This window comes from Cupressus sempervirens, chromosome 4 (assembly GCF_028749045.1).
Source record: "Cupressus sempervirens isolate cs-2001-9-10 chromosome 4, ASM2874904v1, whole genome shotgun sequence".
Taxonomy (NCBI): domain Eukaryota; kingdom Viridiplantae; phylum Streptophyta; class Pinopsida; order Cupressales; family Cupressaceae; genus Cupressus; species Cupressus sempervirens.
In genome coordinates this window covers 820,196,016-820,211,806 of record NC_143121.1, presented here as the reverse complement: position 1 = coordinate 820,211,806, position 15,791 = coordinate 820,196,016, and the positions used below count along the sequence as shown (strand labels likewise).

General features: G+C 34.0%; 1 protein-coding gene across 1 annotated transcript in view; it reads right to left on the bottom strand.

Annotated features, from left to right (window-relative positions):
• The window catches only part of LOC149563902 (histone-lysine N-methyltransferase ATXR7-like), a 77,322-nt gene that overhangs the window by 42,047 nt on the left and 19,484 nt on the right, over nucleotides 1-15,791 (bottom strand). The window contains exons 16-18 of the mRNA XM_089827017.1: nucleotides 14,146-14,191; nucleotides 13,937-14,025; nucleotides 13,541-13,654 (exon numbers count right to left, since the gene is read on the bottom strand). Coding sequence (XP_089683143.1) covers nucleotides 14,170-14,191 — 22 coding nt within the window. The 3' untranslated portion in view covers nucleotides 13,541-13,654; nucleotides 13,937-14,025; nucleotides 14,146-14,169. The remainder of the gene's footprint in view (nucleotides 1-13,540; nucleotides 13,655-13,936; nucleotides 14,026-14,145; nucleotides 14,192-15,791) is intronic.

Below are 15,791 nucleotides of genomic sequence, written 5' to 3'. Positions count from 1 at the left end.
CTTTATCTCAAGTGTCTATGATCAAGCTTGAGTACTCCATTGTCACACAGGGCATTGTATGCTTCATTCATCTCAAACGTGTCTAATTCTTCAATAGTGCAATGGTAGAACGACCTGATATCATTGATTAACAATACCTTTGGTGGTATGGCCGAATGTGCTCCGACTAGATCCTTTTGCTTAGCAATTGTTGGATGTAGCTTGAAATTTGATGCCTTGCAAACCACATTCTTCACTAGCATTTCCAAACCCTTTTCCACCTTTGTGTTGGAGTTGGATGCCATTGTACTCGGTGAACAATGAAATTCATAGTTACTAAAACTTCCATTGCAACTTCCTTCTCCAACACCAATTCCCCTATAGATTGCTCTAGTGCTCGAAATCGCTCTGAAAACTGAATGCAAGGTAACAATAAAACCTTTGATTTCGCCTTTTATCAAAAAAAATCAAAAATTTAGGGCCTCTTAAATGTATCGTACAATGGTAGGTGAGACAACTTGGTTAAGTCATTCAAACTCGGCATGAACTAATCCTTCCATAACTCGGTTAGAACTAGGTTCTAACTTTGCTTGGTGACATCAAGCAACTCGGTTACAATGAAGTTGTAACTCGGTTAGAACATAATCTAGTTAATTTACCTTGTCCATCTTTCTATGCTGATTTGAATTGCTTCCTTATTCAGCATCTAGAACTGATGTGAGGTCTTCTTGATTTCTCAGTTCTAGCCATCTTCATGTTCTGCCTAGTTGGATGTGGATGCTTCACCCAACTCATTAGATTTGATGATGATAGCTTCTTGATTTGGGCTTTCCTCTATTTTCCTTACACATTTCTTATTTTTTTGAGTTCTAACCTCTTCAATCTTTTGACTTACCTTTGTTTCCTTCATCATTATTTGTTGTATCTCTCTTCGTGCAGTTTCTTGCCAAGTGACATAGCATCTTATATTGGGATTTCTTTTTTTGATGTGAGTTTCTACGCAATTTATACCAATGTGCCCATATCCTCCACAATAATGACATCTTCCCCATGTATTGTACTGTCAACCAATAAAAGCTCTTTGTCTAGTTCCATTGTGCTGAATGTTTAGATTTGATCTACACTCTAAAGATTTGTGGCCTTGCTTATGACATGTAAAACAATTCCCTTCAATTTTTGATTTGGTTCTACATTCATTTGCCTTGTGACCATACTTATTGCAATTGTAGCACTGACCTTTAAACTTGGACTACATGGTATTGTTCCAACAAACATTTGAAGCATGACCTATTTTTCAACAAGTGTTGTAGGTAGGCCTTTTGTTCTCTTGTGCTCCTTTTCTTGATTTGTGTACCCTAAGCCAGTAGTGCCTTTGGGTCTATTCAGAGTTTCCTCATATAGAAGACTAAATCCAAATGTTGTCTTTGCCGACAATGGTCTACTCTTCCCCTCCACTAAAAATAACAAAATCTGAATAAGACTGGTAGTTAGTGAACCAATCTCTACATTGGGTGAAATGACAGGAGGCACTTGAATCAATATACCAAGCAGACGACCTCATATGATTTGTAGGTCTTTTAGCCATGAAGGTGTTAAAGGCAAATTATGTCTACTCAATGTGCTTTGCACTATTCGCTTTGGGTTGTGAACCAAATTACTTAGATGGGGCAGCTAAGCATTTTCGACATTGAACCATCATGTGACCAAACTTGTGGTAATAGTTGCATTGAATTTTCTTTTCCCTGGAGTCTTCTGAAGCTAGAGCAAAGGACTTTTTCTAAGAAGACTCTTGTGAATGAGACTTGCCTATATCCTTTTGAAAGGATTTAGTAGCAAAGGCATGCTCTGTGGAGGTGTAGTTGGAATTGCTACCGAATTGTTGTTTTCGCCCATCTTAATGAAGCATAAGTATACAGAGATCTGTGAACTTCATATCAACACTAGTAGAAGTGATGTTGAGACTCTCGATAAAATGCTCATAGCACTTGGATAAACTCCTAAGAGTTATGACCACAATGTCCTCTTCCTCCATCTTGCATCCATAACAAGCAATTGATCATGGATTTCTTAAATCTCATTCAGGTCTTCCTAGAGTGATTTCCACTCATCCATGATAATAGAAAACAGAGTTCTCTTGAGAAATAAGGCTTCACTTTTGTCTGAAGTCTCATAAAATTTCTTGAGATGCTCCCATATCTTGGCAGTTATTTTGCAAGATGGAATCTATGGGAGTTGATCATCAACTATGAATAACTTGAGAAGCATCACCCCCTCCTGACTATTCTGATCCCACGTAACCTAATCAAGACTAGCGTAAGTAGGTCGAGTTGTAGTACCCAAAACCGGCTGATTGGTGTTGCAATATTTGAAGATGGTTTGCATCTGTTGTTTCCATGTGCCATAATCGTGAATGTTGAACTTCTGGTTTCCCTACAACACATTTTTCAATGAAAAGCGTGAAAATCTGTGAAGGTACGTACTTCAAGGAAAAAGAGCAGAAGACCCAAAAAATGAAGTGGTGCCAAGAAGAGCTCGAAAAACCCAAAAAGAATATGCTGTCAAACTCTGGATCCAGTTGCTAAAAAATTGGGGCACGAAGACAAACGAACAACTACCAAGTTGAGATCTCAAAACACCCACCAAGAATCTATATAAAAATTAATCCGCTACAAAAAAATTGGGGCTACAAAAACCCAAAAAAATGGCGAAAATGTGAAGAAAAAACACAATTCCTAGTTGTGGATTTGAGTTTAAGGGTTTGGAAAACCTATAAGTCACAAAATATAGCAACCAACCATAAAATAAGCAAAATAGGCCACTTTTTTTCAAAAAAAAAAACCACAAACAGGTTGCAAAAATGCATGAAAATTGGGTCCAATTTTACAAGAAAATTATAGACGACAATTGCAAAAAAATGGTCATAAGTTGTAGACAAAAAAATGCCTCACATGATGCAAATATCATAGAAAACAATTTTGAAAAATATAATTAATAATTTCAACCAAGAAATTATAATATTATTCAATAATATTCAAAAGAATTGGCTCTAATACCATATTACGAAGTAATTGGTAAATATTTGTTTGATATTAACAACGATCGAGAGATCAATATATACAAAAGAATGGACAATATTTCCTTATGAAACAATCATAAAGAATAGAAACATTCTATTATAGACACATGAAACTAAATATTAGGAACAGTCTAATATTTACAAGAGATTACAATAGACACCCATTAAATAATAAATAATAATAGAAACTATCTATTATCATAATACTCTAATGGTGAATATCTCATTATGGAATTTAGTCTTTTATATGCACTTATTAACTTACTTACCATCTTTAATGATCTTTTTCATTAATACATAAAAGTTTCGAAATGCTTATGAACTATGCATCATTTGCATACTACAATTCATAATTATTTTCCTTGCATCAAAAGTATTTCAGCAAGCAATGATATACTCGTCTTTGGAGTCACTTAGTCTTGTGTATTACCACTAATTCATTTGTTAGAGGTCAACAGTGATAACATAGATGCATAGTAATGGTGTTATAATAGAATTTTTATTTTTTATTGGTATATAAGTAAATATTAGTAATAAGTCATATTATAATATAACTCGCTCAATAATTTTATTATAAGCATTTACTGTTATCAAATGTTATTTCTAAAATGATTTATTATCATTTGTATTGTCAATGGGGACACGATAGTCCCTTGTTTTCAAGCAATTAAATGTTTCTTCTTTATTTAATAGTAACACTTGGTAACTTAAGACAAGTTTTATCTCAAGCTTCATCTTACATCCCTGGTACCTCACTCATCGTTGGACTCACACTCCTCGCATCTCCTTGGGATCCTTTAGGGTGGGATCTCATCGGCTTTGTCACCAAATTGGTAGGGAGGACAGGATCTGTCGACTTTGTCCCCTCAGGGAGATTGAGACCAAGTCTCACTTTATTTTTCGTTGTCCCATTTACTATAAGATCCTAGGGAGACTCTACTGTTTGTTCAGAGAGTGTCGATCTCTTCCCTCATTCTTCAAATATATTGACCAGCACTATCTTGCACTCGACCTTCAGGAGACCATGGGGCTTCACAAGCACACTTTACAGCTCCAGCTTTGCTCGACATCGACTCCTACGCAACTGATCACCTCTTTCTTCAGTCCTACAATTCCTGCTCGAGGATCGAAGCGGCCTCTTTGCACTATCTTGGTTCACATCAGATCTGTGAGACCCCACAGAGATTACACTCAACAACGCCCCTCTAGTAGACCTCAGAGGCGACCTTCCAGTGTACCTGATTGCCCTAATGTCCACCTTTCCATTGTGGACTACTACTCGCCTATGAGGAGTTCTTAGCTATTGTTATTTCTTTTTCTTGGTTCTTTTTTTGTTTTGCTTTCACATTCTTTCTACAGACACCATTTGGTGCTCCCCCTATTGGTGTTTGCCCTTTATACTATTTCCAGTCCCTTAGACCCTCGTTGGTCTCTTGTTAAACATTAATAAATTTATCTTATCTTATCTATAGATGATCTTAAGCCCTCTTGTTGCCAATCGAATTTGCCAAAATCTTACTTGCATGATAATATGTCTCAGAGTCATCTCTCTTAAATTATTCTATTGTTGTCGATAAACCAAGTAAAACATCATAAAGTATACGCATGAAAACATATGCATGAATATGTGAAGACACAAAGAATACGCACTAATGCTTGAAGACACATAGGAGACACAATGTATGTACATTAATGAATGAATAGATGAAGCATGCATAGAGTATACATATAAGTGCGCGAGGACAAAAGCATACATAAAGTATATGCAACATATGCCCATTCAACTTAAAAAATTGAAGAATAATTTCATAATACATTCAAGATAGTTAACATATTTAAGGCCTAATTCCTTAAGTTTGTCCTATCTCAACCCTAAGGAAAGTGTGGAATTACTTATCATAGGGCGATCGACACAAATAGGCTTCCTCAAAGCGTTGAGACTACATGTTCATACTCATGTTAGGATTTTCCTTCAAGGCATTGGAAATACATGTCCTTCACCATCTTGGTATCCACCTATCTTATAAGGATTTATTTTGTGTTTCCCTATGCAACACCAATGATCAACTCTCAAGGCTACTGTATATCAATATCACTTATATTACAATACCATAAGTATATATTCATATGATATACTGCTTTAAATTATTATTCTAGTCTTATTGATATTATTTATATGTAGGACTCATTTTCATTAGCATAAATTTGTACCCTACAAGATTGTGAGACCATGCTTTGATACCACTTGTAATGTCCCATGTTAGCACCCTACTTAAATTATCTGATATTTCTCGATTAGAGTTTGGATTGTAATGTTCCCTAATATGATTAGTTATTCATCTTATTAGATTTATCTTTAACAACGATATCCAACCGTATTATTAACACAACTCAAAGACAGAAGGAGATGTTATCCACAAATATCAATCATTCAATATCAATATATTGATTCCACTCGTCGATCAATAAGTTATATTGGATTATCTAAGAACTTTTGTTGTGATTGATATACATATATGTCATCTTATCAATCTTTCAATTTTGATTTTAACTATTTGAATTCCTAAGGAATGGGTAATTATAAATATTAATGTTTCTAATGATTTGTCCCTATTTAGATTTCATGATATAATGATATTAAATAATACAATAATCTTCATATATAATGGTTTTCCTTCTCTACAATGATTTGAGACTTTATGATATATATTTCTAGTTGTAGGCAAATTATCCTTGGTATCCTAAAGGGACTATACATTCTCCACAACATATCTTCCCATTGTATCTTACTTTTTGTACTAACCACTTGAAACTACCTAAATAGAATTAATCTTATCAAAGGTGGCTCTCCTCAAATAGACACACTTATTCATGTAGCATGCCCCTTCAGAAAATAGCAACATGGAGACCAAATAACATGTTTACTAATTTACTACTATGGGCAATGATTTGCCTATGTTTAATTATTTATCTAGTAACCCAAATATGCATCTTCGATAGGTTTGTATAAATGTTTGTCAATGTTGCTAAATAGTTGATTAGAGATTTTCAACTATGAGTTTCTTGTTCACTAACTTAATTTGACCTCGTTTAATGGTTGTTGTCACTAATACATGTAAGTTTTTTAATGCTTACGAACTATGGCTACAATTCATAATTATGTTCCTTACATCAATTATATTTCAACAAGCATCGATATGCTCATCTCTAGAGTCACTCAGTCTCATGTATTTCCACTGACTCATTTGTTAAGGTCAACAATGATAACACAAATGCAATATAATAATATTATAATGTAATTTTACTTTTTTACTATTTTATTGATAATATATTAATGATAAGTCATCATCGGGGGCCCTTAGTGTACTCATGAAGTTGAATGGCTCCAAATGAGCCCACTAGGGATCAAATCTTGTTAAGTGCAAAGCTTTGACATCATAAAGGATAAGTCCAAGATCATGCCACATGCGGGTTTGGCGGAATGGATACCCCTCAATCCCTAGCTCTTACTCTAAGAGGTTTCAGCCTATAGGCTCGTGTTCCCATATCAAGCAGCGAAAATTCTCCATGTTAACCCTCGTTGGGACTAGCTTGCTCACAAGCTTCATGCCTTTGTTGATCATCCTCGCTCGTAGGTCTAAACCTCCATCAAAAAAATGACATATTATAATATAACTCATTCACTAGTTTTAATATATTTTATTATTCTTACAAACTATTTCTAAAAGGATGTATTATCATTAGTGTTTTCAATAGGGACATGACAATATTCCTTAGCAATGTAACACTAGTACTGGGGTATGCCAAGTCGAGTTTCTGAGACGTGAGGAAACTAGGCCTCATTTTCATGACAACGTAGGGACGGCCAAGGGACAACGAGAAGGTGAGGACGGAGCAAGGAGGGGTATTTTATAGTATACATATAGAACTTGAAATGCTAGTGATGAAATGATGTTTCAATAAAGCATACCAAATTAAAATACTTGCACATTGCAAAATTGCAACATGAAGTAGAACCATTGAGCATTCAACATAGTAACATATTACAAACATTCAAAATCAAAAATCAAATAGAATCTCAAATACCCATCCCAATGGTAGCATGGTTGTAGAATGGCAAAGGTGGGGTACTTGGGTACTCAATTAACTAGTGTGGGGAAGCCTTGGGGACAGGTACTTCGAGGTTTAGGAGTGGGTGCAAGTCCTTGTGTTACATTGTTCCTCATGTCTTGCATGCAACATACAATAAATTCAAGGCTTTGCAAAGCCAATGTGAGGTGAGTTTTTTTACCTGACATTGATTGATCTTGATTTCTCCATAGTGCACACCCCATTGAGCTCTCTCTAAACTCCTATTTGACAAAAAACAAAGGCCCTCAAAGAAAATCCCCATTACATAATTACACATAACAAATTCATTATAATTATGGAATTATTAAATTCTAGTTGCAACTTATAAGTCACTTTTATGTTGGTTGATCATCTCTTAGGTATGCCCACTACAATTGTTTGTGTCTATGCCTACTCCTAGTCAATTGCATTTTCCATATTAACTTTTGTATAGCTAATCTTTGTTATCATTCAAATCCTACATCTCATGCACTTCTAAAATACAAATTCTTGACTCTATTCTCAACCATCAAGAGAATCTCCTCCACTTTATCAAGTACAAATCAGCATTCGCACAAGACTGCATGAAACAATAATTAGATCAACATCTTTCATAGCACACATTCACTTGATGAGATTTGACACTCCTATGGTTTTTTGCCACAAACAAACATTCACTAAACTTGCAAGGAAATAAAATCAAACAACAAAATTCTATGAACCTCACTACACCACAATGAAGTTGATATATTTGTCTCTCCTATTGTCTTCCATTGCCACAAAACCACATGAAAAAATATTTAAATCAACATCTTTCATACCACGCATTCACTTGACAAAATTTGATATTCCTATTTTTTTGCCACAAAGAAACATTCATTAAATTTACAAGCAAACAGAATCCAACAACAAGACTCTATGAACTTCACTGAACACCACAATGAAGTTGGTAAAGTTCTCTCCCTTAATCTTCCAAAATGCATTGTGTTTTTCATCTCTTGTTGAAAGGTCTTTGGACAAGGGCATCAAACTTCAAGTGCAATACCATTTTGTACCACCATTCACACAAGCTTCATAAACATGCCACCTCAAAGCATTTCAACCAACTTAATCAAAAAATTGCACGTTTGAAGACTTGGTGATAAAGATTTGCAAAGGGATAATAAGGATGTAACATTAGGACCATTATATGATTACATTGTTATTTTATTATGAGCATTGTAATAATCACATTTAGTTATTCAATGTAAAAAGTTCATAGCAAGAGTGTTAATTTATTTCCAACGCACTCTTGTTATGCATTCATATTGAGGTTGTGATGGAGAAGTCTACCATGAATTTCATTAGTCGAGCAATGTTCTTAAAAAGGTTGACACCTTAAAAACACCAAAAATACTTCTCTTATATTTGTATAAAGCATACTAGCAACTAATCTTCTAAGAATAGTTCTAATTTGCAAGAACTCTAAATCATATCTCATCCTGACTAGCAATTTGCAACCCATATCTTTGGAATGCATTCAAAAATGGAATTGAAATCAATAGGCTTCAAATCTTTGAAGAAAACTTTATCATATACTCTTGCATAGTCCCCTCTTCCTTATAAAATCCCATTTCTATTCTCCAAGCTTCCAGCCCAGTTCATCATTTGTTATCAACACTTAACAAAAATACTTTTGGATCATGCTATGATCTATCAACTCTTGATACAAATGCTCAAGGGTACCAACCAACCATTAGAATTAGCCTTCCTTGTCTACTTGCAAACTCTTCAATGTTTTCCTTAAAATAAAAAACTTTTGCCCAAAGAGTTTTGTTCTCTCCAATATTTGTTGCATGCTTTCTTGGATGGCTCAAGTTATTACTTATGAGATTTTACCATTTCAGCACTATTACGAACTACACATCTTGAAAGAATTGTCACTTAAATCATTCTAAAGAAGAATTGTATCACCCAAGAATTCCTACAAGACTCGAGAAACTTATGTTTCAATACCAATTCATGTATACTTCTATTCCAAATAGCAATTGAAAATGTGTGATGAATTAGAACACTGGCTAACCAAAGAAATGTCATTTACAAAATGACAACTGATTATCTTCATAAAATTGTACGACTGAAAAGACTAGCCAATAAACACCACTGTTCTCTACCAATGTGTATTGCTCGAAAATGTGTGATGAATTAGAACACTTGGCTAACCAACGAAATGAAGGATTGAAATGTCATTTACAAAATGACAATTGATTATCTTCATAAAATTATACGACTGAAAGCCTAGCCAATAAACATCGTTGCTCTCTACCAATGTGTATTGCTCGAAATAAATTAGTAGAAAAGCATGAATCAATATTTACCATCCCAATGAATACTATCAGTGTTTACATCATTCTAGTTCTAAGCGCTGCAATAGTTGAATTCTACTTGAAGCAAGTAATGTCTATTTATGGTCGATTAATTCAAAAAACCAAAACAAACATCAAGATGATAGAGCGGTCCATTTTACAACATTTCACCTTTTTTTAGGGGATCGCTACAACCTTTTTATTGCAGCATAGTACATAACAAGCTCTATGATGTTAGGTCGCATGAACCAAATTTTAGTTCTCAAATTATTTCAATAAGATAAAGGGTGTGCCTCTTTTATCCATCATACCACATTTATCGGTATTAATTTAATAATGGTAATTTATTACAATTGACATTCATGCAATTGAAGAGAAAGTTCCACAAAAGGTCCCTTTGTAAAGAGCCTTTATAAAGGCTTTTTGAAATCAAAATAATTTTGATATTCATTATGGTTTCCTATGTAAATTTCTCATCAATAGAATTATAGTGATGAAATGCCAACCTTGAGGCATGCACTTCTATAGGAAATTTTTAAAATAAGCCCTACTTCAAATTTCTAAGGAACAAAATCAAGAGACGAAGGACATCTAAGCATCTCATGGTGCTAGGGCTAGAGATTTCAAATAATCAGTAGCATAGATTTACAAGTCGGGATATATGGGAAGCACAATACAAAATGGTTACAAAATTTAATGGCCGAAGTACTATTAAGTAAGTTGTGAGCTATGAAATTATTATTGAGACATTATATTATTTCCTCCCTATAATATGGAGAGTATTTAATGTATATCATATCTATTACTTTCTCACATGAGACTCTCTTCCTTAATTGATGACATGTTATCACCCATGATAGCTATTGTGTTCCCGGTGTTTTGGTTAAGTTGAGAATGCTTGGATTTTGATTAAATTCATCGGTCCCTTCTATGATGGGACAAGGATGTAACTGGTTATATATCTATGGGAAATTTATTTAGCAAAGATATTGTATATGGATTCAAGAGACGGATACTTATTGGAATTCTTAGAAAAATGAATACCTCAAAAGACATTTACAAGATGCAAAGATATCTCCTAAAATCATGATAACAAAATGAATGTAATTGTCAATGGTTTGTGCAAAAACAATCAAATGCATTATCAAGGGCAGCCCAATTTTGGTTTGCAATAATTCATACCAATATGATGCATCAATTTCCTTTGTCAAGTCTTGAGACAAATGTTTCTTCATACCAAAACCATTGAGACCCTGATTCGTGTTCCAAAATCTTATCCAATTGTGATTTATCATCCCAATTATAATAATATAGCCAACAGCATACTCAAATTCTGATCCAAAAAAAAAAATCCAACTATAATTTCTTCACCCTAAAACCTTGAGAGTCCCAATTTCTTGTTTCCAACTCTCTTCCCATTCTCATTCTCATCTCCTGTTTCTAACAATATAGGTAACAAAATATTCAGGTTCCCATTAAAAAAATCATAAAGACCCATGTTTCTTTAACCTAGAAGCTTTGGACAAATGTTTCTTCAACCTAAAATCTTTGAATTCTTATTTACTGTTTTCAACTCTTTTGTCAAAATTATTATCATTTCCTGTTTCTAATATTATATGCAACAAAATACTTGAAATCCTGTCCAAAAGGAATATCACTGAGGAGTTAAAATGCCAAATTTCTTATTAACAATAATTGTCAAGCATTGCCTATCATATTGACAGATTAAAATGTGTAACAAAATCTATAGCACCATCTTAACCCCCTCGTCATGCAACATAATCTCCACCTTATTCCATATCATCTTCACCAATAGAAATTTCTGAGATGCTTTCATCAATATATCACATTCCATAAACATTAGTCTAGAAAACCTTATATGAATTTTCATTTGGTAAACTCACAGCCAAAAAATCAGTGTATTTGAGCCATTCCACAGGGGCAATTCTCCAGGAATCTTGGCAACATCACAAATGTCCTGGCTGACATGGAGGGGCCATACTTTTTTTCCTGGATAGTACAGGCTGCTCCATTGTGTATATTTTTTCTTTTTTAGTTAATGAGGAACTAAGCCAAAGAGATAGGAGAATTTTCATTGGCAAATTCAGAAAACTGTATTTACATTTTAAAATTTCAAGGTACTTCAAATTTACTTAAATTAATACTAAGTTACCGAATTCACCTCCTTAAGGTATGAATCAACTCCAGATGCATGGTGCATCCCAGACTGTCCCAGACTGTAGAAGTACCCAGATGCACAAACAGTGCATTCAGCATGCATTTACAAGCCAAGATGTGCATCCTGAACACATCTGGGGTGTGCTCGAGCGCATCTGCGGCCACTAAGTGTATATACTTGCTAGACTCGCTGTGGATGATGTGGATGATGATGATGATGATGGCATACCTACACATGGTGCATCTAGTGTTAATGGCACCACTTTTGGTTCATATGATCTTGAACTTGCAGCAGCTGAAAATGCAATATATGATGATTTGTTTTATAATCCATTTGATGTTCAATGTACTACAGTTAAGATAGAAGGCAATTACCATATTTATTGTCGATTTTGTAATTTTAACGATCTTCATTTGAATCGTGATCTTGGACATATATGATGAGGCTTATTTCAATATTTTTGAGCTATCAATTGGCATATAATATTTATGTTAGGTGTTGGGCATTGATCAATAATTAAGTATCATACTATCAAATGATTTGATTTTACAATTCTGTAAATTTCTTTAATTTATATATATATACCATTACACACAGGTGTACCCAAACCCCCCAAAAGAATTCCATGTAACCCACATACCGGATACCTGTACCCGTATCCATACACAAGCCAGCAACTTAGAATAAACTCAATTGCAGTCCCCTCACTTTGCGCAAAATTCGAGAAAACTTGCCATCCCTGAAACCATACCCCACTTTGCTGCATTCGCTTATTGTGCAAACTTGGAGAAACATTGTGATTTTTTTTCAAATTTTGTCATCCCCATGCACTAAAGAAGAATTCAGGACTTTTAAACATTGAGATATATATCCCAAGTATTTCTAGCCATAACCTCCCCACCGAACAGATGTTTTAATGTTTGTCAATTTTTATGCAAAGAGACTATGCACATAAACATGCAACCAGAGTAACTATATACCTTCTCTGCATCATGTTATATTGCTACAAGATTACAAGTATAACATCAATACTTTATAATCAGCTTTTCTGGCTTATTGTACACCTAAATAAGAACCCTCAAATATCAAATCGCTATTAGCTCAGAATTAGAGGTTGTGCCAATTAAATTGACAATTGAGAAAATGGCACATGCTCGCAAAATATATATTCTACCATTAAGAAACATAAATAATGAATTTTTAATTTTTATTTTAGTTTCTTAATTACACAAACCAGTTGTTTTCTTGGTTTACCATACCCCTATAAAAGGGAACTGCAAAAAGAGCTTCAATAAAAATATGTATCACAATACACACCAAACTTTCACGCTTCGTTAATTTGCCTGTATCTCTAAATTTAGCATTAACAGCAAACCCTTGTTTTCATTATGGTAATCAGTATTTGGTATTTGAACATTACTATATATCAACATCATACACTTTCTGTAAATACTTGTAAAATCATTTAAGATTCCTTAAGTGCAAGACAAATAATTTTATATGCATCTAGTTTCAAGAGATATCCACCGGAAAAAATGAGACAAAAAACAAGACATACTTTCTTTACTATCACTATTAACAGATTTCTAAGCAACAAACCATCATCTTTATAAATGTTCATTTTAATGAACATAAATGTATATATTATGCAGCATAATAATATGCAGGCGAGAAAGTAACTCTCTATTCCATGGACATTTATCAACTGAATTTATTTTTATGCTATATTTCGATAAAAAAAACCCCCAGCATGTGCTGTCAAATACAGAAAAGTAGTGCATACAAATAAAAAATCCAAATTAGCCTTATTGCTATACACTTTGACAAGAAGAGGACGAGAGAAGTACTTGCATTACAATCATCTGTCATTTGTCTCAATGTCGAAATAGCCAGCATGCAGAAAACGAAGCATTCCAGGGAGCAATTCCTGTAATGCGCAAAAGACATGCTTTCCACGTCTTTCACCTGCAAGCATTCATGAAAAAAGTGGAAAATTTTAAATATTCCATCTCTTAACCAAATAGACAAACTATTCTAATCAAGCACTCAATCAACTGGAACGAAGCATTATCTTGCGCTACAGTATAGTCCATAGTTATTCTTAGACTTCAATGAATCAATATAAGTAAATTCTCACGTAGCATCTGTAGTTATTTTAGTACACCTTGCATATATTTTCCGTACGAGCAAATTACTATGAAAATTAATGTATAATATTATCTTCATGAGTACTATACCTTTACTGACCTTAGAAAATATGTGCAGACCTTTCCTCCTGTTTAGGAAGTGCAAGCAACCATCAATAGATCTGAATCATGTACCGATTCAACAATATCCTATAACAGTTGGATAATTTATTCATAAATAGTCAGTCAATAAAGTGTTATGGCACACACTACAAGAAACACATCACAAGTTAATATAACAAGAATAAGAGGGCCTGCTGCATACACTACCTTGTAGCATCATTTTATAGGTTTTTAGTTTAATGATCCACGACACCTGTGAACCAATTAAAAACTATGAGAAACAGAAGATTAACAAATTTAGAAAACAGTAAAGGTTCAATTCATGCTATCTTGCTATCCTAAACTACAAATCTCCACCACAATCAACCAGTGAACTTTCACTACAAATAATTAGTGATATACTAAAGTATGGATAAAAGCACAATCAGGAAATAATTATGCTACACAAGGTGTCAATTTGCTCTGACGAGTAATATTGTAATAGACAAAGAAATAACATATGCAGCAATCACAATCGCCCTATCTACATGTTTAAAGAAAAAGAACTCCAAAAGGATTGAAGCAAAGGAGACAAGAGTGGGAAAAGATACTCTTCGAACAATACAGATTGAATTGAGTTCGATAAAAATCAAAGAAAACTGAAGAGGCTTAAATGATATTAGGAGGTTTCAGGTAAGAAGCAGCATGCCCAGCATATAAATCAATATCAATAATACACAAGCTGTGATGGACAGACACACACACACCCCAGCATATAAATCAATATAAATACACACACACGCCCACATGTTTTAAACAGCCTCTTGATTTAAAAGGCAGACACTACCATGGACCCATAGGCAATAAAAACATACCCCAGAAGTAATCTACCATGATTGGGAAAAGAATATAAATCTTGCATAGTAGAACAAAAAATCCTATCTAATGGTACTTTTGATACAAGCCCACAACAAGCATTTCAAATTTATATCCTCTAATGACACCGAAAACAGACACTATTTTTCATAATAGACTGATTTGAGCACACAGCATAGGCAAACATCATGTTAAAGATGTCTCTTGAAAGAGTTCCACTGGGGTTAAGCTAATTTAAATCTGCTTTGGTATAAAGAATTCAGTAGGTTTGTGGTGTAGCAACTCAAGTGAAGGGCCCTATTACTATACCAAAGAATTATGGACAGCTTTGAACTGACCTAAAATAAGAGCAATAATACCAATACAGGCAGTAAAGCTAATATTTAGCCTTAAAATATTTTAAATTAAGAATGGGCAATACTGAAGCTATAACTTAATAAAGTTGAAGACAAGTTAAAAGGCTATTCAAGTTCACTAGAGACTGTTACACCATCCCACATGCAAACAAGAGAAAATTAAATAAGGAACTCTATGAAGTGGAATAGAATTCCTTACCAGGTAAAAACAATATTTTTATTAATATTTGATGATACCCATACAATAATTGCATGTAGTATTTTAGCTGCAGAAATATTCAGATGCAGAACAACCTTTGCCTTACCAAAAGAATTTGTATTGACCATGCCTATAACAATAAACCACGTAACCGGGAACTATAAAGAGAGTGAATTTCAGGATTCCCTGCCTCATTGCAGTTATGTAACTAAGAACTATAGAGTGATTTCAATTTTGGATTTGACAGTTCAATTATAATACCAAGTAGTTAAAACGAGTAACCTCAATAGCAGAAAAAATCTCAGAACAAGAAACCATGAATCTTTATTGCCTGCTTTAATTTTCCAGCTTGCTGCTGGAAGTAGGAATTTGGCCAACATAACCATGAAATAGAAATCACTTGGCTGAATATTAATACCCTATCAAATATTTAAACCACAGGA